At 44.7% G+C, this 24149-nt stretch overlaps 2 protein-coding genes and 1 long non-coding RNA gene across 3 annotated transcripts; 1 reads left to right on the top strand and 2 right to left on the bottom strand.

The window, feature by feature from the left end:
• Positions 1–2998: 2998 nt before the first annotated feature.
• On the bottom strand, positions 2999–4766 carry LOC132996863 (uncharacterized). Its single transcript, XR_009677143.1, has 2 exons — positions 4652–4766; positions 2999–4433 (listed from the first exon to the last, which is right to left on the bottom strand). It is a non-coding gene; the product is annotated as an uncharacterized LOC132996863 (long non-coding RNA).
• A 10853-nt stretch (positions 4767–15619) lies between these two features.
• On the top strand, positions 15620–18133 carry LOC132996868 (dynein light chain Tctex-type 3-like). Its single transcript, XM_061067232.1, has 5 exons — positions 15620–15786; positions 16318–16359; positions 16913–17036; positions 17158–17235; positions 17738–18133. Exons 1-5 carry the CDS (start codon positions 15760–15762, stop codon positions 17809–17811), a joined length of 345 nt encoding a protein of 114 aa, XP_060923215.1. The 5' UTR covers positions 15620–15759; the 3' UTR covers positions 17812–18133.
• A 10-nt stretch (positions 18134–18143) lies between these two features.
• Positions 18144–24137, bottom strand: LOC132996867 (cytochrome b-245 heavy chain). Its single transcript, XM_061067231.1, has 13 exons — positions 24056–24137; positions 23333–23425; positions 22205–22315; positions 22045–22129; positions 21796–21944; positions 21216–21397; positions 20872–21004; positions 20695–20787; positions 20362–20615; positions 19824–19986; positions 19346–19492; positions 19139–19263; positions 18144–18713 (listed from the first exon to the last, which is right to left on the bottom strand). The coding sequence occupies exons 1-13, from the start codon at positions 24098–24100 to the stop codon at positions 18596–18598; spliced, it is 1698 nt and encodes a 565-aa protein (XP_060923214.1). The 5' UTR covers positions 24101–24137; the 3' UTR covers positions 18144–18595.
• Between the last annotated feature and the right edge of the window lie 12 nt (positions 24138–24149).

Below are 24149 nucleotides of genomic sequence, written 5' to 3'. Positions count from 1 at the left end.
GATGGCAGAGGAACTACAATCAAAATGCAGTAAAGCTACTGAATTATAAACAGTTTCCTCTAAAGATCACTGGAGACCGAGTGGTTAAATAGAACTTAAACAGAACTTCTCTCCGTCTCTGATTCATTTGATCATCATAAGACGATCAAGGTGTGAACGTGACAGACAATCTGAATAGTGAGCTTTAGGTCTGGTCCATGTCCAGTCCACTAACAAGGAGGAGGTGTGGGGTCAGGGTGGTCTTTGTTTCTCTCTACCAGGATCCACAACGTTCACTTACCTGGAGGAGGTCGGTGGTTCCATGGAGCTGAAGCCCAACATTGATGCAAGAGCGCTCTCAAGTGACTTCTCGTTCTGTGAGATGCGGAGAGACCTACGCCTGAGAGGGAAATATTCAGGAGGTTAGTCAAACATCAGAGCTCCTCCTGAATCTCCTCCTCTTCCTCTCACTGCTCAACTGAGTCGTTTTCTCTCTAGTGTTTTTAGTTCAGGATGTTTAGAGGAGTCACTTTACTGATCAGTATGATTCACTTTGCTTCCTTCATGTGAAATGATTCTGTGTGAGCTCACATCAGGACTGAGGTTCACTTACCCTGAGCTCTCCTCTTCACTGGATGACAGAGGTGGGTCGGTGGGTCCAAACCTGAGCAGAGAGGAGGAGGAGGATTAGAGAAAATGAAGTGAACCTGATGTTTCTCCTGATCACTGAAGTGTAGAACATCAAGTGCAGAGCTCACGTGACCTGAACACGTGTTAACACATTTCAAACTTCTCCTCTGAACTCGACCCCACTCGTCTGCTCCTTGTTCTACACACGGTCCATTCACCTCTTCTCTGATCAACTGAAGAGTCTACAGGTCTGAAACAAACCACGTGTGAACCAGAACTACAAAGGTTCCACATTGGCTCTAATATCAATCTGATATCTTGTCCTGGTTGGTGGCAAGTTTTCAAATGAAAATAAAGTGAAGTTCTACAATCATCGTTTCAAACAAGAACCAGCTGCATTTTACATTTAGCCAGAGCTCACTTATATGCAGTGAAGTCAGGATCAGATATAAAGAAAGGTTCTGGTCTAGGATCCCTTGAGACCGGTCCCTGAGGATCCCTAAAATGAGAGGAGGAGGAAAAGTCAGTTCCTCTAGAACACAACTGAGCTGTCAGCCAGAACCTACCAACACCATATGAGCGATGGCAGAGGAACTACAATCAAAATGCAGTAAAGCTACTGAATTATAAACAGTTTCCTCTAAAGATTACTGGAGACCGAGTGGTTAAATAGAACTTAAACAGAACTTCTCTCCGTCTCTGATTCATTTGATCATCATAAGACGAACAAGGTGTGAACGTGACAGACAATCTGAATAGTGAGCTTTAGGTCTGGTCCATGTCCAGTCCACTAACAAGGAGGAGGTGTGGGGTCAGGGTGGTCTTTGTTTCTCTCTAGCAGGATCCACAAGGTTCACTTACCTGGAGGAGGTCGGTGGTTCCATGGATCTGATGCTCCTCAGTGACTCATGGCGCCTCTCAGGTAACTCGGAGCGGAGAGACCAAGAAGACCTGAGAGTGAAATATTCAGGAGGTCAGTAAACATCAAAGCTCCTCCTGAATCTCCTCCTCTTCCTCTCACTGCTCAACTGAGTCGTTTTCTCTCTAGTGTTTTTAGTTCAGGATGTTTAGAGGAGTCACTTTACTGATCAGTATGATTCACTTTGCCTCCTTCATGTGAAATGATTCTGTGTGAGCTCACATCAGGACTGAGGTTCACTTACTGTAGAATTGGCTGTCGCTTGAATGTCGGAGGTATCCTCATGGACTGCGTACACATGATCTTGGCAGAGCTGAGGAGAGAGGAGGAGGAGGATTAGAGAAAATGAACCGAACCTGATGTTTCTCCTGATAACAGCCACTCAAGTGTTAACATCGACATTTGATGAGGGATATTAACTCTTCTTCTCACCTCTTGTCTTCGCTCTGGGGCTCTTCACCCAGAGTGACGTCAGGAGGGGGCGTCACCTCCTCCGTGTCAGCACTCATTCTGCTGAGATCACAACTCCACCTGGACCGGAAAAACACGTTCAACAGTAAGAACTTCAGTGTTAAAAACAAGGGAGGAGTCATCCTCCACTTCTAACTAGAGACAACTAAAGAACAGGAAGAGTATTTATAATAAAACTCTAAAGTAACCTTCACATACACAGACAGACAGATAGATAATAAACAGATGGATATTAGATTTAGAAGTTGTTCCTCCTCTGTCTCAGGTGTAATTAATAAACCTTCAGATGTTCAGCGGTTGTCTGATCAACTTCAGTCCGAGTTTAGAGAGTCAGACAGCGGGGACAGAGGCGGCCCCTGCCCCCCCCCTCTTCCATGTCTGCAGGTATGTAGTATATATATTTATGTACTTTATACTACAGACATGTGTTTATATATATATATATATATATATATATATATATATATATATATATATACATATACATAAGTATATACATAAGTATATATTTATAATAACTCCTGAGCTCCATTATTTGACGCTACTTCCGCTGTTTAATGATAAAATAGATCCGAACATGGTGTTTGACGGTGATAACACGTGACAGATCATTAAACACTAACACACTTTATATTATATTTAAACACAGAGCGACTTTACCTTCAGATCATGTTGTTTTTCTCTTGTCGGGTTATCTGCGTCACACACCTGAACGATCCACTGCTTCACTCAGACACAACTGCGTGTGACCACACCCCACTTTCTTTTTTTGATCTGTTAATATTTTACATGATTGAAAACCTGTTAGACCACTCCCCTTCCTGCTCTGATGTAGAATCCTGATTCTCTGACAGTCTTCAGTGTAAATATCACATTTACAAAGTAAACTCTCTGGAGTAACATGAGACATCTGTTAGATTCAATAAAGAATAAACATTAAGTGAGGAAATTAGAAAACATGTAAATGAATGAGAACAAAACCAGAGGGAACAGAAGATCTCACATTTTATGACGTGTCGTCCATCTTTATTTACATTCTGAGGAAGGACAATTCAATCCACCACATTAAGAGCTGGTTCATTATCTCCAATGTTTAACAAATTCCTTTCTAAATAACTAGTGATACTTTTTACTTTAACTCCTCTGCATATATCAGCAAAGATCTGTACTCGATGCTACATTTGTACACGTTTGATATATTGTTAAAGTACTTCATATCTGGTCCATTCATCCAATCAGAGCGGGCAGGTAACACTAGGCCACGCCTCCTGCTGCAGAGACCACCAATGAACCAGCTTCACTCTGCAGGTACTTGTACTTTAATGCTTGTGGTATATTTGAAATCAAGTACTTACATTCTATCTACAAGTACTTCACTTTGTACATCACTGTTACTGTTAAGGTGGAACTGAAGCAGCTGTGATTAGGACGTTGGGGACGTGTTTCTGTGACGGACGGGTGAGGAGGAGGAGGAGGAGGAGTGATGAAGAGGAGGAGGAGGTGGAGCAGTGATGAAGAGGAGGAGGAGGAGGTGAGTGAAGCACCAATCAGGGATCAGGTCGTTACTTCAGTGAAACACACGTAGACTCCAGCAAGTGAAGTGTTTGAAACCTGTGACTGAAGTGAACGATGAGAAACTGACTCTTCTCACTTCATGACGTCACTGAACATGTTCCTGAGGAGTTTCTGTCTCAGTCTCTTCAACACAGCTGCAGTTCATTCAGTGAAGGGGGGGTAGGGGGGGCTCTCCTTTTTACAGATCTGTGTGAACTCTCCTGAGGATCCTGCATCTTTGAAAAGGTGGAAATGTCTTTTATTTCTCTCGTATCGTCTGTGCACTCGCATCAAGCATCTGCTGCAGTTTGTATTAAATCCACCAGATGGAGCCAAACTACCAGGAAGTGTCTCAGGCAGTTTATCTTAAACAACAACCAGCTGCATTCTTAATGGAGCCAGAGCTCACTTATTAGCAGTGAGGTCACTTGTGACGTCAGGCTCAGGTTGAGACTCAGGTTCTGGTCCAGGATCACATGAGTCCGGTCCCTGAGGAAACATCAGGTTCTATAGAACACAACTTAAGTAGTGTGATGGAAATCTGACCTGGTGAGACTTCTGAAATAAAGAGACCAGAGAATCAGAGTCTTGTAAGTAAACTTTTTTCCTGGCAAGGAAGCTCAGACAATCATACAGCATGTGAAGAGCATTCTGCAGAGGGAGGGACACAGGACCAGCTGAAGGCTTCTTCAAGGTCTTGGTGGAGGGAGACCAGGCCAGTCTCAGATCTGTGGCTCTGATGTCATCATGACAGGATAACAAGGAGGAGGTGGGGGGTCAGGGTGGCCTTTGTTTCACTTTACCAGGATCCACACGGTTCGGTTACATGAAGAAAATCTATGCTAGCATGTAGCAGACATAGTCCAGGCTGTAACTCCACCTTTACATACAGGGAAATATTCAGGAGGTCAGTCAAACATCAGAGCTCCTCCTGAATCTCCTCCTCTTCCTCTCACTGCTCAACTGAGTCGTTTTCTCTCTAGTGTTTTTAGTTCAGGATGTTTAGAGGAGTCACTTTACTGATCAGTATGATTCACTTTGCCTCCTTCATGTGAAATGATTCTGTGTGAGCTCACATCAGGACTGAGGTTCACTTACCATGGATTCTGCTGTGCATTGAATGACAGAGGTTTCATCATGGACGCCGACCGTATTTTCCCAGCAGGGCTGAGGAGGGAGGAGGAGGCAGGAGGAGGAGGAGGAGGAGGAGGAGGAGGAGGAGGAGGAGGAGGAGGAGGAGGAGGAGGCGGCGGCGGCCTCTGTTTCTCTTTACCAGGATAAACTTGATACTCAATATTACCACGAAGCAGACGCCTATCAAGCCGTAGTTCCACCTTTACACACAGGGAAATATTCAGGAGGTCAGTCAAACATCAGAGCTCCTCCTGAATCTCCTCCTCTTCCTCTCACTGATCAACTGAGTCGTTTTCTCTCTAGTGTTTTTAGTTCAGGATGTTTAGAGGAGTCACTTTACTGATCAGGATGATTCACTTTGCCTCCTTCATGTGAAATGATTCTGTGTGAGCTCACATCAAGACTGAGGTTCACTTACTCTGGATTCTGCTGTTGCTTGAATGGCAGCGGTGGCTCCATGGACTCGTTACTCCTGCGGGTGTCAAACCTGAGGAGGAGGAGAGAGGAAAATACACGTTTTAAATCTTCAATCCTCAGTTTCAGAGCTTTACTTGTGTAAACTATACTTTTCCAAGTAGATTGTCTCAGGCCACAAGTTTCTGTCCCAACTCGTCAAGGCAGAGAGAAGATGAAGTGAACCTGATGTTTCTCCTGATCACTGAAGTGTAGAACATCAAGTGCAGAGCTCACGTGACCTGAACACGTGTTAACACATTTCAAACTTCTCCTCTGAACTCGGCCCCACTCGTCTGCTCCTTGTTCTACACACGGTCCATTCACCTCTTCTCTGATCAACTGAAGAGTCTACAGGTCTGAAACAAACCACGTGTGAACCAGAACTACAAAGGTTCCACATTGGCTCTAATATCAATCTGACATCTTGTCCTGATTGGTGGCAAGTTTTCAAATGAAAATAAAGTTAAGTTCTACAATCAACATTTCAAACAATAACCAGCTGCATTTTACATTTAGCCAGAGCTCACATATCTGCAGTGAAGTCAGGCTCAGGTAGAAAGACAGGTTTTGGTCCAGGATCCCATGAGGTCGTTCCCTGAGGAACCCTAAAATGAGAGGAGGAGGAAAAGTCAGTTCCTCTAGAACACAACTGAGCTGTCAGCCAGAACCTACCAACACCATATGAGCGATGGCAGAGGAACTACAATCAAAATGCAGTAAAGCTACTGAATTATAAACAGTTTCCTCTAAAGATCACTGGAGACCGAGTGGTTAAATAGAACTTAAACAGAACTTCTCTCCGTCTCTGATTCATTTGATCATCATAAGACGAACAAGGTGTGAACGTGACAGACAATCTGAATAGTGAGCTTTAGGTCTGGTCCATGTCCAGTCCACTAACAAGGAGGAGGTGTGGGGTCAGGGTGGTCTTTGTTTCTCTCTAGCAGGATCCACAAGGTTCAGTTACCTGGAGGAGGTCGATGGCTCCAAGAATCTGATCCTCCTCCTCATTGGCGCACCGTGGCTCTCAGATGACTCCTCGTCCGACGAGGTGTCGAGAGATGAAGAAGACCTGAGAGGGAAATATTCAGGAGGTCAGTCAAACATCAGAGCTCCTCCTGAATCTCCTCCTCTTCCTGTCACTGCTCAACTGAGTCGTTTTCTCTCTAGTGTTTTTAGTTCAGGATGTTTAGAGGAGTCACTTTACTGATCAGTATGATTCACTTTGCTTCCTTCATGTGAAATAATTCTGTGTGAGCTCACATCAGGACTGAGGTTCACTTACTGTGGAATCGGATGTCGCATGAATGATGGAGGTGGGTCTATGGACCACAAAGGCAGGTGCTGGGCAGAGCTGAGGAGGAGGAGTAGAGAGGGAAATGCAGGTTTTAAATCTTCAATCCTCAGTTTCAGAGCTTTACTTGTGTAAACTATACTTTTCCAAGTAGATTGTCTCAGGCCACAAGTTTCTGTCCCAACTCGTCAAGGCAGAGAGAAGATGAAGTGAACCTGATGTTTCTCCTGATCACTGAAGTGTAGAACATCAAGTGCAGAGCTCACGTGACCTGAACACGTGTTAATACATTTCAAACTTCTCCTCTGAACTCGGCCCCACTCGTCTGCTCCTTGTTCTACACACGGTCCATTCACCTCTTCTCTGATAAACTGAAGAGTCTACAGGTCTGAAACAAACCACGTGTGAACCAGAACTACAAAGGTTCCACATTGGCTCTGATATCAATCTGACATCTTGTCCTGGTTGGTGGCAAGTTTTCAAATGAAAATAAAGTTAAGTTCTACAATCAACATTTCAAACAAGAACCAGCTGCATTTTACATTCAGCCAGAGCTCACATATCTGCAGTGAAGTCAGGATCAGGTTGAGAGACAGGTTCTGGTTCAGGATCCCTAAAATGAGAGGAGGAGGAAAAGTCAGTTCCTCTAGAACACAACTGAGCTGTCAGCCAGAACCTACCAACACCATATGAGCGATGGCAGAGGAACTACAATCAAAATGCAGTAAAGCTACTGAATTATAAACAGTTTCCTCTAAAGATTACTGGAGACCGAGTGGTTAAATAGAACTTAAACAGAACTTCTCTCCGTCTCTGATTCATTTGATCATCATAAGACGAACAAGGTGTGAACGTGACAGACAATCTGAATAGTGAGCTTTAGGTCTGGTCCATGTCCAGTCCACTAACAAGGAGGAGGTGTGGAGTCAGGGTGGTCTTTGTTTCTCTCTAACAGGATCCACATGGTTCGGTTACCTGAAGTTTATCAGTCTATCCATGGAGTTGCGACGAAGGCTGATGCTCCTTATTGACGCATGGAGCCTCTCAAGCTGCTCCTTGTTGCGGAGAGACTGAGACCTGAGAGTGAAATATTCAGGAGGTCAGTCAAACATCAGAGCTCCTCCTGAATCTCCTCCTCTTCCTCTCACTGCTCAACTGAGACGTTTTCTCTCTAGTGTTTTTAGTTCAGGATGTTTAGAGGAGTCACTTTACTGATCAGGATGATTCACTTTGCTTCCTTCATGTGAAATGATTCTGTGTGAGCTCACATCAGGACTGAGGTTCACTTACTCTGGAATCGGCTCTGGCTTGAATGATGGAGGTGGGTCTATGGACCCCAAAGGCAGGTGCTGGGCAGAGCTGAGGAGGAGCAGAGAGGAGGAGGAAGAGGAGGAGGAGAGAGGGAAATGCAGGTTTTAAATCTTCAATCCACAGTTTCAGAGCTTCACTTGTGTAAACTATACTTTTCCAAGTAGATTGTCTCAGGCCACAAGTTTCTGTCCCAACTCGTCCAGGCAGAGAGAAGATGAAGTGAACCTGATGTTTCTCCTGATCACTGAAGTGTAGAACATCAAGTGCAGAGCTCACGTGACCTGAACACGTGTTAACACATTTCAAACTTCTCCTCTGAACTCGGCCCCACTCGTCTGCTCCTTGTTCTACACACGGTCCATTCACCTCTTCTCTGATAAACTGAAGAGTCTACAGGTCTGAAACAAACCACGTGTGAACCAGAACTACAAAGGTTCCACATTGGCTCTAATATCAATCTGACATCTTGTCCTGATTGGTGGCAAGTTTTCAAATGAAAATAAAGTGAAGTTCTACAATCAACATTTCAAACAAGAACCAGCTGCATTTTACATTTAGCCAGAGCTCACATATTAGCAGGGAAGTCACTTCTGAAGTCTAGCTCAGGTTGAGAGACAGGTTCTGGTTCAGGATCCCTAAAATGAGAGGAGGAGGAAAAGTCAGTTCCTCTAGAACACAACTGAGCTGTCAGCCAGAACCTACCAACACCATATGAGCGATGGCAGAGGAACTACAATCAAAATGCAGTAAAGCTACTGAATTATAAACAGTTTCCTCTAAAGATCACTGGAGACCGAGTGGTTAAATAGAACTTAAACAGAACTTCTCTCCGTCTCTGATTCATTTGATCATCATAAGACGATCAAGGTGTGAACGTGACAGACAATCTGAATAGTGAGCTTTAGGTCTGGTCCATGTCCAGTCCACTAACAAGGAGGAGGTGTGGGGTCAGGGTGGTCTTTGTTTCTCTCTAACAGGATCCACATGGTTCTGTTACCTGGAGGAGGTCGATGGCTCCATGGATCTGATCCTCCTCACTAACGCACCGGGCCTCTCAAGGGACAACCCGCTCCAGTCGTCAAGAGATGAAAAAGACCTGAGAGGGAAATATTCAGGAGGTCAGACAAACATCAGAGCTCCTCCTGAATCTCCTCCTCTTCCTCTCACTGCTCAACTGAGTCGTTTTGTCTCTAGTGTTTTTAGTTCAGGATGTTTAGAGGAGTCACTTTACTGATCAGGATGATTCACTTTGTTTCCTTCATGTGAAATGATTCTGTGTGAGCTCACATCAGGACTGAGGTTCACTTACTCTGGATTCTGCTGTCCCCTAACTGACAGCAGTGGCACCATGGACGCGTTACTCCTGCGGGTGTCAAACCTGAGGAGGAGGAGAGAGGAAAATACACGTTTTAAATCTTCAATCCTCAGTTTCAGAGCTTTACTTGTGTAAACTATACTTTGCCAAGTAGATTGTCTCAGGCCACAAGTTTCTGTCCCAACTCGTCCAGGCAGAGAGAAGATGAAGTGAACCTGATGTTTCTCCTGATCACTGAAGTGTAGAACATCAAGTGCAGAGCTCACGTGACCTGAACACGTGTTAATACATTTCAAACTTCTCCTCTGAACTCGGCCCCACTCGTCTGCTCCTTGTTCTACACACGGTCCATTCACCTCTTCTCTGATCAACTGAAGAGTCTACAGGTCTGAAACAAACCACGTGTGAACCAGAACTACAAAGGTTCCACATTGGCTCTAATATCAATCTGATATCTTGTCCTGGTTGGTGGCAAGTTTTCAAATGAAAATAAAGTTAAGTTCTACAATCAACATTTCAAACAATAACCAGCTGCATTTTACATTTAGCCAGAGCTCACATATCTGCAGTGAAGTCAGGCTCAGGTAGAAAGACAGGTTTTGGTCCAGGATCCCATGAGGTCGTTCCCTGAGGAACCCTAAAATGAGAGGAGGAGGAAAAGTCAGTTCCTCTAGAACACAACTGAGCTGTCAGCCAGAACCAACAACACCATATGAGCGATGGCAGAGGAACTACAATCAAAATGCAGTAAAGCTACTGAATTATAAACAGTTTCCTCTAAAGATCACTGGAGACCGAGTGGTTAAATAGAACTTAAACAGAACTTCTCTCCGTCTCTGATTCATTTGATCATCATAAGACGAACAAGGTGTGAACGTGACAGACAATCTGAATAGTGAGCTTTAGGTCTGGTCCATGTCCAGTCCACTAACAAGGAGGAGGTGTGGGGTCAGGGTGGTCTTTGTTTCTCTCTAGCAGGATCCACAAGGTTCAGTTACCTGGAGGAGGTCGATGGCTCCAAGAATCTGATCCTCCTCCTCATTGGCGCACCGTGGCTCTCAGATGACTCCTCGTCCGACGAGGTGTCGAGAGATGAAGAAGACCTGAGAGGGAAATATTCAGGAGGTCAGTCAAACATCAGAGCTCCTCCTGAATCTCCTCCTCTTCCTCTCACTGCTCAACTGAGTCGTTTTCTCTCTAGTGTTTTTAGTTCAGGATGTTTAGAGGAGTCACTTTACTGATCAGTATGATTCACTTTGCCTCCTTCATGTGAAATAATTCTGTGTGAGCTCACATCAGGACTGAGGTTCACTTACTGTGGAATCGGATGTCGCATGAATGATGGAGGTGGGTCTATGGACCACAAAGGCAGGTGCTGGGCAGAGCTGAGGAGGAGGAGTAGAGAGGGAAATGCAGGTTTTAAATCTTCAATCCTCAGTTTCAGAGCTTTACTTGTGTAAACTATACTTTGCCAAGTAGATTGTCTCAGGCCACAAGTTTCTGTCCCAACTCGTCAAGGCAGAGAGAAGATGAAGTGAACCTGATGTTCTCCTGATCACTGAAGTGTAGAACATCAAGTGCAGAGCTCACGTGACCTGAACACGTGTTAATACATTTCAAACTTCTCCTCTGAACTCGACCCCACTCGTCTGCTCCTTGTTCTACACACGGTCCATTCACCTCTTCTCTGATCAACTGAAGAGTCTACAGGTCTGAAACAAACCACGTGTGAACCAGAACTACAAAGGTTCCACATTGACTCTAATATCAATCTGACATCTTGTCCTGGATGGTGGCAAGTTTTCAAATGAAAATAAAGTTAAGTTCTACAATCAACGTTTCAAACAAGAACCAGCTGCATTTTACATTCAGCCAGAGCTCACATATCTGCAGTGAAGTCAGGATCAGGTTGAGAGACAGGTTCTGGTCCAGGATCCCATGAGGTCGTTCCCTGAGGAACCCTAAAATGAGAGGAGGAGGAAAAGCCAGTTCCTCTAGAACACAACTGAGCTGTCAGCCAGAACCTACCAACACCATATGAGCGATGGCAGAGGAACTACAATCAAAATGCAGTAAAGCTACTGAATTATAAACAGTTTCCTCTAAAGATCACTGGAGACCGAGTGGTTAAATAGAACTTAAACAGAACTTCTCTCCGTCTCTGATTCATTTGATCATCATGAGACGAACAAGGTGTGAACGTGACAGACAATCTGAATAGTGAGCTTTAGGTCTGGTCCATGTCCAGTCCACTAACAAGGAGGAGGTGTGGGGTCAGGGTGGTCTTTGTTTCTCTCTAACAGGATCCACATGGTTCGGTTACCTGAAGTTTATCAGTCTATCCATGGAGTTGCGACGAAGGCTGATGCTCCTTATTGACGCATGGAGCCTCTCAAGCTGCTCCTTGTTGCGGAGAGACTGAGACCTGAGAGTGAAATATTCAGGAGGTCAGTCAAACATCAGAGCTCCTCCTGAATCTCCTCCTCTTCCTCTCACTGCTCAACTGAGACGTTTTCTCTCTAGTGTTTTTAGTTCAGGATGTTTAGAGGAGTCACTTTACTGATCAGGATGATTCACTTTGCTTCCTTCATGTGAAATGATTCTGTGTGAGCTCACATCAGGACTGAGGTTCACTTACTCTGGAATCGGCTCTGGCTTGAATGATGGAGGTGGGTCTATGGACCCCAAAGGCAGGTGCTGGGCAGAGCTGAGGAGGAGCAGAGAGGAGGAGGAAGAGGAGGAGGAGAGAGGGAAATGCAGGTTTTAAATCTTCAATCCACAGTTTCAGAGCTTCACTTGTGTAAACTATACTTTTCCAAGTAGATTGTCTCAGGCCACAAGTTTCTGTCCCAACTCGTCAAGGCAGAGAGAAGATGAAGTGAACCTGATGTTTCTCCTGATCACTGAAGTGTAGAACATCAAGTGCAGAGCTCACGTGACCTGAACACGTGTTAATACATTTCAAACTTCTCCTCTGAACTCGGCCCCACTCGTCTGCTCCTTGTTCTACACACGGTCCATTCACCTCTTCTCTGATCAACTGAAGAGTCTACAGGTCTGAAACAAACCACGTGTGAACCAGAACTACAAAGGTTCCACATTGGCTCTAATATCAATCTGACATCTTGTCCTGATTGGTGGCAAGTTTTCAAATGAAAATAAAGTGAAGTTCTACAATCAACATTTCAAACAAGAACCAGCTGCATTTTACATTTAGCCAGAGCTCACATATTAGCAGGGAAGTCACTTCTGAAGTCTAGCTCAGGTAGAGAGACAGGTTCTGGTCCAGGATCCCTAAAATGAGAGGAGGAGGAAAAGTCAGTTCCTCTAGAACACAACTGAGCTGTCAGCCAGAACCTACCAACACCATATGAGCGATGGCAGAGGAACTACAATCAAAATGCAGTAAAGCTACTGAATTATAAACAGTTTCCTCTAAAGATCACTGGAGACCGAGTGGTTAAATAGAACTTAAACAGAACTTCTCTCCGTCTCTGATTCATTTGATCATCATGAGACGAACAAGGTGTGAACGTGACAGACAATCTGAATAGTGAGCTTTAGGTCTGGTCCATGTCCAGTCCACTAACAAGGAGGAGGTGTGGGGTCAGGGTGGTCTTTGTTTCTCTCTAACAGGATCCACAAGGTTCGGTTACCTGGAGGAGGTCGATGGCTCCATGGATCTGATGCTCCTCATTAACGCACCGGGCCTCTCAAGGGACAACCCGCTCCAGTCGTCGAGAGATGAAAAAGACCTGAGAGGGAAATATTCAGGAGGTCAGACAAACATCAGAGCTCCTCCTGAATCTCCTCCTCTTCCTCTCACTGCTCAACTGAGTCGTTTTCTCTCTAGTGTTTTTAGTTCAGGATGTTTAGAGGAGTCACTTTACTGATCAGTATGATTCACTTTGCCTCCTTCATGTGAAATGATTCTGTGTGAGCTCACATCAGGACTGAGGTTCACTTACTCTGGATTCTGCTGTCCCCTAACTGACAGCAGTGGCACCATGGACGCGTTACTCCTGCGGGTGTCAAACCTGAGGAGGAGGAGAGAGGAAAATACACGTTTTAAATCTTCAATCCTCAGTTTCAGAGCTTTACTTGTGTAAACTATACTTTGCCAAGTAGATTGTCTCAGGCCACAAGTTTCTGTCCCAACTCGTCAAGGCAGAGAGAAGATGAAGTGAACCTGATGTTTCTCCTGATCACTGAAGTGTAGAACATCAAGTGCAGAGCTCACGTGACCTGAACACGTGTTAACACATTTCAAACTTCTCCTCTGAACTCGGCCCCACTCGTCTGCTCCTTGTTCTACACACGGTCCATTCACCTCTTCTCTGATCAACTGAAGAGTCTACAGGTCTGAAACAAACCACGTGTGAACCAGAACTACAAAGGTTCCACATTGACTCTAATATCAATCTGACATCTTGTCCTGATTGGTGGCAAGTTTTCAAATGAAAATAAAGTGAAGTTCTACAATCAACGTTTCAAACAATAACCAGCTGCATTTTACATTTAGCCAGAGCTCACATATCTGCAGTGAAGTCAGGCTCAGGTAGAAAGACAGGTTTTGGTCCAGGATCCCATGAGGTCGTTCCCTGAGGAACCCTAAAATGAGAGGAGGAGGAAAAGTCAGTTCCTCTAGAACACAACTGAGCTGTCAGCCAGAACCTACCAACACCATATGAGCGATGGCAGAGGAACTACAATCAAAATGCAGTAAAGCTACTGAATTATAAACAGTTTCCTCTAAAGATCACTGGAGACCGAGTGGTTAAATAGAACTTAAACAGAACTTCTCTCCGTCTCTGATTCATTTGATCATCATAAGACGAACAAGGTGTGAATGTGACAGACAATCTGAATAGTGAGCTTTAGGTCTGGTCCATGTCCAGTCCACTAACAAGGAGGAGGTGTGGGGTCAGGGTGGTCTTTGTTTCTCTACCAGGATCCACACGGTTCTGTTACCTGGAGGAGGTCGATGGCTCCATGTATCTGATGCTCCTCATTAACGCATGGAGCCTCTCAAGATACTCCTTGTTGCGGAGAGACTGAGACCTGAGAGTGAAATATTCAGGAGGTCAGTCAAACATCAGAGCTCCTCCTGAATCTCCTCCTCTTCCTCTCACTGCTCAACTGAGTCGTTTTCTCTCTAGTGTTTTTAGTTCAGGATGTTTAGAGGAGTCACTTTACTGATCAGTATGATTCACTTTGCCTCCTTCATGTGAAATGATTCTGTGTGAGCTCACATCAGGACTGAGGTTCACTTACTGTGGTTGCCGATCCATTAATGACAGCCGTTGCTCCAAGGACTCCTGACTCAGGGGGAAACTAAAGGGAGGAGGAGGAGGAGGAGGAGGAGGAGGAGGAGGAGGAGGAGGAGGAGGAGGAGGAGGAGGAGGAGGAGGAGGACGATTAGAGAAAATGAACCGACCCTGATATTGATCCTGATAACAGGCAACTGAAGTTTAAACATTAACTTTTGATGAGTGCTATTAATTCCTATTCTCACCTCTGGACTGTGCTCTGGGGTTGTTTACCCCAGAGCAAGGGGCCAAGTTCAGGCCGATTTTAGAGTGTCAGACAACAGGGACGGAGGTAGCTGCTCCTCACCCCCCCCCCCTATATACATATAAATAGTATATATATAAAATAATATATTTTTAACCATTCCTGAGCTCCATTATTTGACGCTACTTCAGCTGTTTAATAAAATAATTTATCCGAACATGGTGTTTGACGGTGATAACACGTGACAGATCATTAAACACTAACACACACTTTATATTATATTTAAACACAAAGCGACTTTACCTTCAGATCATGTTGTGTTTGTCCTGTCGAAGTTATGTCCGTCACACCTGAACGATCCACTGCTTCACTCAGACAGAACTGCGTGTGACCACACCCCACTTTCTTTTTTTGATCTATTAATATTTTACATGATGATTGAAAACCTTTAGACTCCACTCCCCTTCCTGCTCTGATGTAGAATCCTGATTCTCTGACAGTCTTCAGTGTAAATATCACATTCACAAAGAAACTCTCTGGAGTAACATGAGACATCTGTTAGATTCAATAAAGAATAAACATATTAAGTGAGGAAATTAGAAACATGTTCATGAATGAGAACAAAACCAGAGGGAACAGAAGATCTCACATTTTATTAGTGAAGTTTCTCCTGGTTCTGATGTCATCGTCTATTTGAATCATTTAATAATCTTTCACATTGCTTCGGAGCTGTTTGATGTTCTTTGTCTTCTATTGTGAACTTTTAAAACTTGTAAACCACTCTAGCTGTGTTTTTTAATGTGCTACACAAATACAATACATTATTATGAAACATTTTTAAATTAAAAACTAAGAATAATCATAAGGTAAAAGATGAAAATGCATAAAATATATTTAATACATAAAGGGAAGAAGTAATCTTGGTGATATTCATGTCTTTATTTTTCTGGTTGTGTTTTAATCTTGAACTGGACTATGAGTAGCAGTTCCTCTAGAATCCAGCAGGTGGCAGCATCTCCCCCCGGTTGCCCCTCTTGTCGCCAGTCGTTGACTGTTGATGACAGCAGACCGGAAGTCCCGCTCCGCTTCCTGACTCTTGTTTCCTGCTCCGAGATCTTTTTTGGTTCTTTTATCTTATTTTAATCTTTAAAACCTGAAAAGTTCCTGAAGGTGGACTCGACGATGGAGGAATTTCACAACGGAAACGAGGTTCGTCCCGGAAGTCGTTATTCATATTCATAAATAAGCAGTTAGCTCCGGAGCGCTAGCCAAACACAAACAATGCTAACGTCTCTTAGTAAACGAACTGAATTCACATTGTGATGCTTTGTTTACTCTTTATTCATTTAACTCGATGTTAATGTGACGGGAACGTGTGTTTGTAAATATAATAAAACATCTGGAAATGTCAGAATTCCATCTTCTGTGTGGAAAACTGCTCCAAACCTGGTGATTTGTGGTTAATTCATTCAACTCCATTTTGTTTTATTAGAGTTTTATTATATTATAGTGTTAACATCTGTTTCTGTTCACTTTAATCTGCTGCATTTCCTGCAGTAAAGGTTTATTGTGTTTGAATCAACCTTGTGAAATCAGTGTGTGACTGACGTTTGTGTGTGTCTGTGTGTGTGTGTGTGTGTGTGTGTGTGTGTGTGTGTGTGTGTGTGTGTGTGTGTGTGTGTGTGTGTGTCTGTGTGTGTGTCTGTGTGTGTGTCTGTGTGTGTGTGTTTAAACTTCCAGGGCTCGTTCAACTCTGACGAGGCCGACAACATCGTCAAGGAGGTGACGTCTGTTTTCTTTCACAGTAACTTGAACTTGTGTTTAAATCACCTGAGTGTTTTTATTATTATTTTTATTAAGGGCTTCCCCTGTTTTCTATATATTCGTATCATTGAGTAGTTCATGTATTTACAAGGTTTAACTCTTGGTTTCTTGTGAATATCTTTATGATTCATGAACCGGATCAGTGAAAACAGACAGAGTTTCAGTCTGAATTTCACTTCAGTGTTTGAGTCGAAAGGTTTAAAACTTCTCTGAATTTCAGGCTGAAAAGTTTCTTTGCACAGATCCAGGTGTGAGAGTTAATATTTATTTATTTATTCGTCATTATTTCTCTTTGTTGAGGCGATGAGGGAATTAATGAGTGACTTATTATAAGTGCACTTTCATAACCTGAACCCATGATCAGATAAAGGTTTGTTTCGGTCACGTCTTTTCTAACAGTGTCATTCTGTTGAGGAGCAGAACAGAGTTCTCTGTTTCCTGCGGCGTCCTCGGGCTCCAGCGGCGTCCGCTGACTTCCACATGACTGTGACGCTGTGTTGTTTCCTCTCAGTGCATCGAGGGCGTGGTGGGCGCCGACGACTACAGTCAGAACCTGGTGAACAAGTGGACCGCCGGCATCGTGGAGCGCTGCCTCACCCAGCTGGTCAAACAGGGAAAATCCTACAAGTACATCGGTACGAGCGTGTCACTTCCTGTTCCCTTCTGCGAGGGTTTGAATCTGTGGTTTTTCATCTGGAATCTGTTAAATTCATTATTAATAATAAATCATTCCTGGTTTGTTGTGTGTCTGGACAGTGACGTGTGCGGTGATGCAGAAAACCGGAGCCGGACTCCACACGGCCAACTCCTGCTTCTGGGACACGGCCATGGACGGTAAGGACGACTTCCTGTGCTGAGTCACAGCCAAGCAGGAAGTAACTGCACTTAGATAAACTCCCAGCATGCATCTGACTTTATCCAGTGAAGTCGGCGTCACATCATGAAATCCTTAGTTTGGGAATAACTGATTCATCTGGAAAACATCTGTCACAGAAATCAAAGTATAAACCACAATTTACTATTGATAAAGTTTAGATCTGTGCTCCATAATTAATAATACAGCTTTATTCATATGAAGCACCTTTTACAACAGCAGCTACAAAGTTAAAGGACAAGAAAGCAACAAAAAACAATTTAGAACAGAAGACCAGGGAAATATCAAATAAACCAGTTGAAATGAATATTAAATCTTACATAAGAGATGTGGATTTGTTTTATTTTTCCTCCAACTCTCCAATGACTAAGAAGTAAAATGTACAAATAGAATTGAATTCTTTCATATTTGTGAGAAAACTCCTGTATAGTTTATTCTCTCCTCACTCCTTTGTCTCTGCAGGAAGTTGCACAGTGAGATGGGAGAACCGCACCATGTACTGTGTGGTCAGTGTGTTCGCTGTGGCCATCGCGTAGAACACACACACACACACACACACACACACACACACACTCTCATCAACACACACGACTGAACCCAGAAAGAGTATCATGCAGTATATCCCCGTGAACAGCAGGGGGAGCCACCGAGTGCCACAACCATCCAGCTGTTTGTGCAGCAGCAGAGAAGAGAACATCTGGATTTTCTCCTTCAGATGCAAGTAACAACTCAACGTATTTATCTCGTCGCTTCAGCAGCTTCACCTTATTTATCACAGACGCCTGGAAACGCTCTCCTGTTGTTTACATCATGTCACATTACTGCAGGAGAATAAACAACAACAACAACAACAACAAATAGTCTCCAATCACTTGTTTCATGCATGTTTAATGATGTTATTCATCTCGACAGCGAGAGCAACTGTTTATCTATGCTTCATAAATATTCAACATGTTTTCCATTAGCACAAAACAAACAAGAAGCTGCTGGTTCATCATTTAAACAACAAACCAGGTGAAAAGAATTTTATTTAAAGAATAGTTTCAGTATTTCTATCTGTTCATGAGGAAAAAACAGAGAAATCGTGACCATGTTCAGCCTCAGAAGCGAAGAAAGGTTTTGAAACTTCTCGTATTATTGATGTAACTTTAAAAGGAGAAGAAAGCAAAGTGTGAAATCCAGCGGAGTCGTTTCAGCATCTTCACAGAGAGACGGTTTGTGGCGAGCGGCGAGCGGAGCAGCACGTCCGCTCCGAGGCGAGAAGCTGTGGGTCGGAGCTCAGCTGCTACTTGGGAACTTTCCACTGTCGATTCTTCTCTTCTAGAAGTTCTCCGTGTTGAAGATGAACTTGACGTCGGCCTCCGAGTGCGACAGACACTGTTTCTCCAGAGACTTCCCGAGCTGGGGGGGGCCGCACAGGAAAACTCCCACTTTAGTTCTGAGGACACGAAACATTATTATATTATTAGACTGTTTAATTCAGATGAGAATTTAACCTGAACCCAAATATCAGTGGATTAGATTGATCCTGAAGAAAACTGGATTTCTAAAGAGGTTTAATAAATCAGAATATCTGAATAAAGTTTAAGATGCATCGAATCTAGAATTACATAAAGTGAATGTGACCTTTAACCCTCTTCAGTATAAAGTGAAGAGAGAAACCAGCAGCTGTTTATTCTTTATCTGTATTTACTTTATAAATATCGTTCTTTTGAGTTACATATCATTTTATAATCAGTGAGTCTGGTCTTTACAGGTAATGGGCGTGTGTATGAGATCATAAACTCCACAGTGTGTGTGTGTTTGTGTGTAGGTGTGTGTGTGTGTGTGTGTGCAGAGCGATAAGGAGATAAGGAGCCTCACCCCGGGTGATTGGCTGCGATGTTGGTGAACTCGTTGTCCCAGTTGGGTTTCCCGTACAGGGTCTTCTGCTTGAGGCCTGTGATCGGGTCGTTCTCCGCCTCGTGGTGAACACGGAAGTTAGCCGCCTGAAAGAAAGCACACGGAGACGCAGTGAGAAGACGTCTCACACGCTGGTGAAGCTCGTCGGGTGGAACTCTGGATCTGCACCTCGGTCTCCTTCCAGCGGGTCAGGTAGATGTTGTTGCTCAGGAAGTCGCTCATGCCCTTGTCCGTCATCTGCAGCTCCAGAGACTGCAGCAGGTCGGCGAACCACTCGAAGGCCTGGGTCTCCGGACACAGCCAGTAGAAGTAGATCTGTGGAAGGACACGAGTCAAAGGGGGGGGGGGTGATCGGTCTGCACATGGATCCATTAGAACAGTCACAGCTCCGATGTCGTGCATGGACACAATCACTGAACATGCTGAGGTCATGCTCTCATTCTCTTGTTTTATAATTCTGACAAATGAAGTCATGAGATCTTCACTTTGTTTCTGGCTCTGTGTTGTGTAATAAAGTGCTGACTCAGGGTTTTCAGCTCTGGATTCACTCGCTTCAGCCTCGAGGGGAACCTTCTCTTGGTTTCTATCTAGAACCAACATTTCTCCACCCTCCTGGTTCTCCTCTGGTTCTCCTGGTTCCTCTCACCTTCTTGGTGAAGACGTCCTGGTCGTTCTGGATGCGTTTGTACCACACGGACTTGAGGATGGAGGCGAACGGAGTCACGCCGATGCCCGCGCCCACCAGCACCACCACCTCGTACCGGAACACGTCCTCGCTGGCCGTCCCAAAGGGCCCGTCGATGGCAATCCTGAAAGACAGACACACACAGGGGACATCTAGTGTTCATCTGTCCTCAGGGTCCACGCTGCTGGAAATGTCCATCGGGGTTTATACCGCGATTTTTGTGTCAGACGTTAAATTATTTGAGTTTAAAACACTTTAAATACGTTGAATTGTATTAGTTTCTTATTTGTTTTTGATAGAAACTCTTAATCTGAACATGATAAATGCAGTTTAGAATCGTGAGAGAGAGAAAGTGAAGGAGGAGCAGGACTTCAAACTAAAGGTCAGATCCTTTTCTTTTCCTCTGTGCTCTCTCTCCTGCAGTTCAACGTAATCACAAGCAATTTCAGCCACAGTTTGCCTCTTTTATCTAGCGCCCCCCCCCCCCCGGTGGTCGTACTTGGGCAGCTTCCAGGCCTCCTGGGTCTCGTCCTTGTCCCCCCCGTAGGCCTCCAGCAGCGCCTGGGTCCAGTCGCCCACGATGCGGATGTGGGCGCTGAAGAAGTCGTCCTCGGGGGCGGAGGTCAGGGTGAAGGGATGCCACTCCAGCCGGGAGATGGAGGGAACCTGGATGAAGACGTACTGACCCACCTCCATGCTGAAGCCCTTCTTCTTCATCTGCAGCTCCAGGGTGTTGGACGGGTGCATCACCACCTGGACACCGGGCACAGGAGGGTTAGAGGTCATGGACTCTTGGTTCTGTCGGGTTCAGTGTGGACTGGAGGACACGCACCTTGGTGATCACCGTCTTCTGGTGGGAGCGGTAGAATCGAACCAGCCTCTCGCACAGGTACAGGAACATGGGGCCCACCACCCACTTCCAGGTCTGCAGAGGAACGAGAAGAACCAGAGGATTATCAGACACGTCTCTTCATCACAGAGTGGCGAGCGCAGACGTTTCCTGTCGCACCATCGGAGGGTTCCCAGCGAACTCTGGTACCGCACAGCCCGACTCGTTCCTTCCCCAGTCCTCAAAGTGGTCGGCGCAGGACTCTGGCACGTTTGTCTTCTGGCTGGCCGTCGTCTGTCCTCGCACGATACGCCTGACATCAGAGAAACATGAAGGAAGACATGATGAAGACTCATAGGAGAGAGAAAGTATTTAAAGAAGCAGTTGAGACCGAGTCCAGATAGAATCCAGGTTTCATCCAACTGGGGTCATGTTTGAGTCCAGACGAGTCGAGGTCTCGTTAGTGCTGAGGCTCAGTTGGAACTCAAGATTTATGGTCAGTAACGAGCTGTGTGTGTTTTTACCCGAAGCCGTGGAACACCAGGCCGATGAAGAAGAGGACGAAGAGGTGGTGCGTGTACCAGAAGACCTCGAAGTACGACCTCCGGATCACCTCCGTGGACGAGGTGATGATGAGGATGAGGGCCAGCGTGATGACCACGCCCGTCAGCCCGGCGATGGTGGTGAACATGACCACGGTCGGGTTCTGCACCAGAAGACACATGAGTCACCATGGTTTCACAGGGTCAAAGGTCAGTTTAGGAACATTTCTCCTGAAGGAAGTTCTCTGCTTCCTGGTTCTACGGTTTACTGAATCAGAGACGGAGGCAAAGTCATGTCAGGATTTCATGAGGATTTCAGTTTTTATGAACAAGAACAAAGAGAAGAGCAAAGAGGAAGTTTCTGTCGTGACAACATCTCTGCAAAGGTCAATTCCCAGAAGAGGAAGGTCACCACATGAAGAAACACGCAGGTTGAAGACACCAGATTTAGCAACTGACACGAGGGAGTTTCTCAGCTTGAGCAACAGGAGAAGAATCCCACAACGTGCACGAGTCAGAAGAACCGAGCCGACAGAAGCAGGAAGTGGTTCCGGGGACTCACCGTCTCATTGGTCCTGATCGGGTTCAGGAAGGACGCGTTGTCCCCGGTGCCGATCTCCGAGAGCACGAAGGGCAGGAGGCTGCTGTTCCGATCCAGTTGTGCGTCCATGAAATACTCAAAGTTGAACAAGTGTGCGACGATGTGCACGGCTAGGAGACAAAGGAAGGTTGTGTGCATGAGGACAAACCAGCGATCATCTCACACGTGACTGGTGGACCAGGTTCTGAGTCCTGGGAGTTCTGAGGTCACCTGTGTGGAAGGCGATCATGTACGCCAGCAGCTTGTGGAAGGTGATGTTTCTGTCCAGTTGTCGAGCGGCTGAGCGGCTGCAGCACTGACACACAAACACACACATGGTCAGTACTGAGCAGAGGAACTCGGGGGTCTGTGGGGGGGGCGGGGGTCCTACCTGGATGGTCCCGCGCAGGAAGGAGAGCAGGTTCCTGCAGACCGGCAGCAGGATCAACATGCAGTTAAAGTTCAGGCAGGCGGCCGGAGCTCGGGCCCAGGACAGGGCTTGCTGGGAACAGAGTAATCAGATTACTTCTTCATCACAGGTCGCAGAATTGACTTTATTCATCAGTATTAATTCATCAACGTTCCCGTGAAGTTTGATTAAAACCTATAAAATTCAGCTTTAATTCAAATTTTCATCATTGAAGTTGCTTCCAAAAGTTTCAAATATTAAATAACACAAATCTTATGACACTTTAAATCACGACATGAATTCAGACGTTAAATATCATCTTAAAAGTCTGTTTCTCATTTAATCTTCTTACTGTGGCTGATTTTTATGTTTCAATTCATTCATTGGAATTTCCTTTTCATTTTGGCAGGAATAATAAATAATAATATTTCAGTTTACCTCCTGGCAGTCACATGCTTCTGAATACAGTGTAAATACACACTTTTATTATCAGCTCTTTATTCTTAGCTGGGTTCTGAAGACATATCTTTACTTATCAGTCTTTAAAATAACAAACTCTAACTGATACTGAACAGTAAATAATTGATTTTAATATTATCTTTAACGCTGATCTGTAAATCATCTCCAGCTCAACACAAACAGATCAAACTGTTTGATCTTCACGTTTCCCGACACCGATGATATTTGGTCTGTTTCACTTCTGCAGACCTGAAGCTGAGCAGATGTGCAGCAGCTGGTTTGATCTGATCTTCATCGTGAACTGAGCCGAGACCACCGGGAACCCCCCCCCCTCAGGACCAGGAAGTGTGACCTCTTGTAGATAAAGGGAGATTAATCGCAGGAGTGGACGTGTTGAGGTGGAGGTGTAACACCTCGTGAGTCATCCAGCTAATCAAACGTTCTTTCTGATATGTGACGTGGACTGAGGAGGAGGAGGAGGAGGAGGAAGAGGAGGAGAAGTCTCCTGCACCGTGTCTCATTAAAGATGGAAACTTGAAGCAGCTGCTGCAACAAGAGGAACTGAAAACCGATTCTCTTAAATGACTCATTTCACATTTCCCTGTTGGAGCCTCAGATCAGTGAAGCTGCAGATCCTCAGGTGAGACTCACCCCCAGCAGAACCCTGGTGTAGTACCACTTGTCCGTCAGGAAGGCCATGTAGAAGTGCACAAACAGGAAGGCATTGATCCCGAGCCACACCAGCTGCAACACAGACACACACACACACACACACACACACACACACAGACACACACACACACACGTCAGGTGCAGAGATTAACATCCACAGCGACTCACTCACTCATGAAACAATCAGCTCAGAGGATCATAACGTTTTCTGTGTCAGGAAACTAAGAAGAATGAAACCTCTTCTGTGTTTTCAGGACCTGAAGTGAGTTTAACATCTAAACATTTAAAAGTTGCACAAAGTGGATTTACACTTCACTCCTGGACGAGCAGAGAAACGGCTGCAGATCAGTTTCCATCATATTTCAGATCTCGATCCTTCAAAGTGAAGCAGCTGCTGCTGATTTACATCTTCAGAAAGTTTAACCCAAATCCAAAGTTTCAGGTTAAACACAGATAAAGACAGAATTATTTAAAACTGTGTCATATGTGAACAATCAGCTCAGTGTTTCTGCATCATTAATATTTAAATATCTATTTTTACATTTAGAAACAAAATGAAACTTGTTCAAATCTGCTTCTCTTCTTCAAACTTTATTTTTCTACTTCTGATCTCAACTGGACACAAACATTTAATCATCTTTCAATTCAGAAACGTCCTGACTGAAAATAAATAAAAGTTGCATTTGAATCAAATCTACTCACAATAACGAAGATGGAGAGTCCCTCGTTGGCAGCAAAGTTCCCCATGGTGCCTGTGATGTGTGTGTGTCTGTTTGTGTTCCTGTGAAGCTGTGAG

The sequence above is a fragment of the Limanda limanda genome, chromosome 23, assembly GCF_963576545.1.
Source record: "Limanda limanda chromosome 23, fLimLim1.1, whole genome shotgun sequence".
Classification (NCBI taxonomy): domain Eukaryota; kingdom Metazoa; phylum Chordata; class Actinopteri; order Pleuronectiformes; family Pleuronectidae; genus Limanda; species Limanda limanda.
Note: the sequence above shows the minus strand (reverse complement) of the source record. Positions and strands in the feature narration are given on the sequence as shown.

What these genes read in the sequence shown, in the direction of transcription:
- LOC132996868 (XM_061067232.1), top strand. Translation starts at nt 15,760, where the DNA reads ATGGAGGAATTTCACAACGGAAACGAG. An exon ending in AATTTCACAACGGAAACGAG is followed by an intron (nt 15,787 to 16,317) that starts GTTCGTCCCGGA and finishes TTAAACTTCCAG; the next exon opens with GGCTCGTTCAACTCTGACGA. An exon ending in AAAATCCTACAAGTACATCG is followed by an intron (nt 17,037 to 17,157) that starts GTACGAGCGTGT and finishes GTGTCTGGACAG; the next exon opens with TGACGTGTGCGGTGATGCAG.
- LOC132996867 (XM_061067231.1), bottom strand. Translation starts at nt 24,100, where the DNA reads ATGGGGAACTTTGCTGCCAACGAGGGACTCTCCATCTTCGTTATT. An exon ending in ACACCAGGGTTCTGCTGGGG is followed by an intron (nt 22,316 to 23,332) that starts GTGAGTCTCACC and finishes CTCTGTTCCCAG; the next exon opens with CAAGCCCTGTCCTGGGCCCG. An exon ending in GAGGCCTGGAAGCTGCCCAA is followed by an intron (nt 19,987 to 20,361) that starts GTACGACCACCG and finishes TCTGTCTTTCAG; the next exon opens with GATTGCCATCGACGGGCCCT.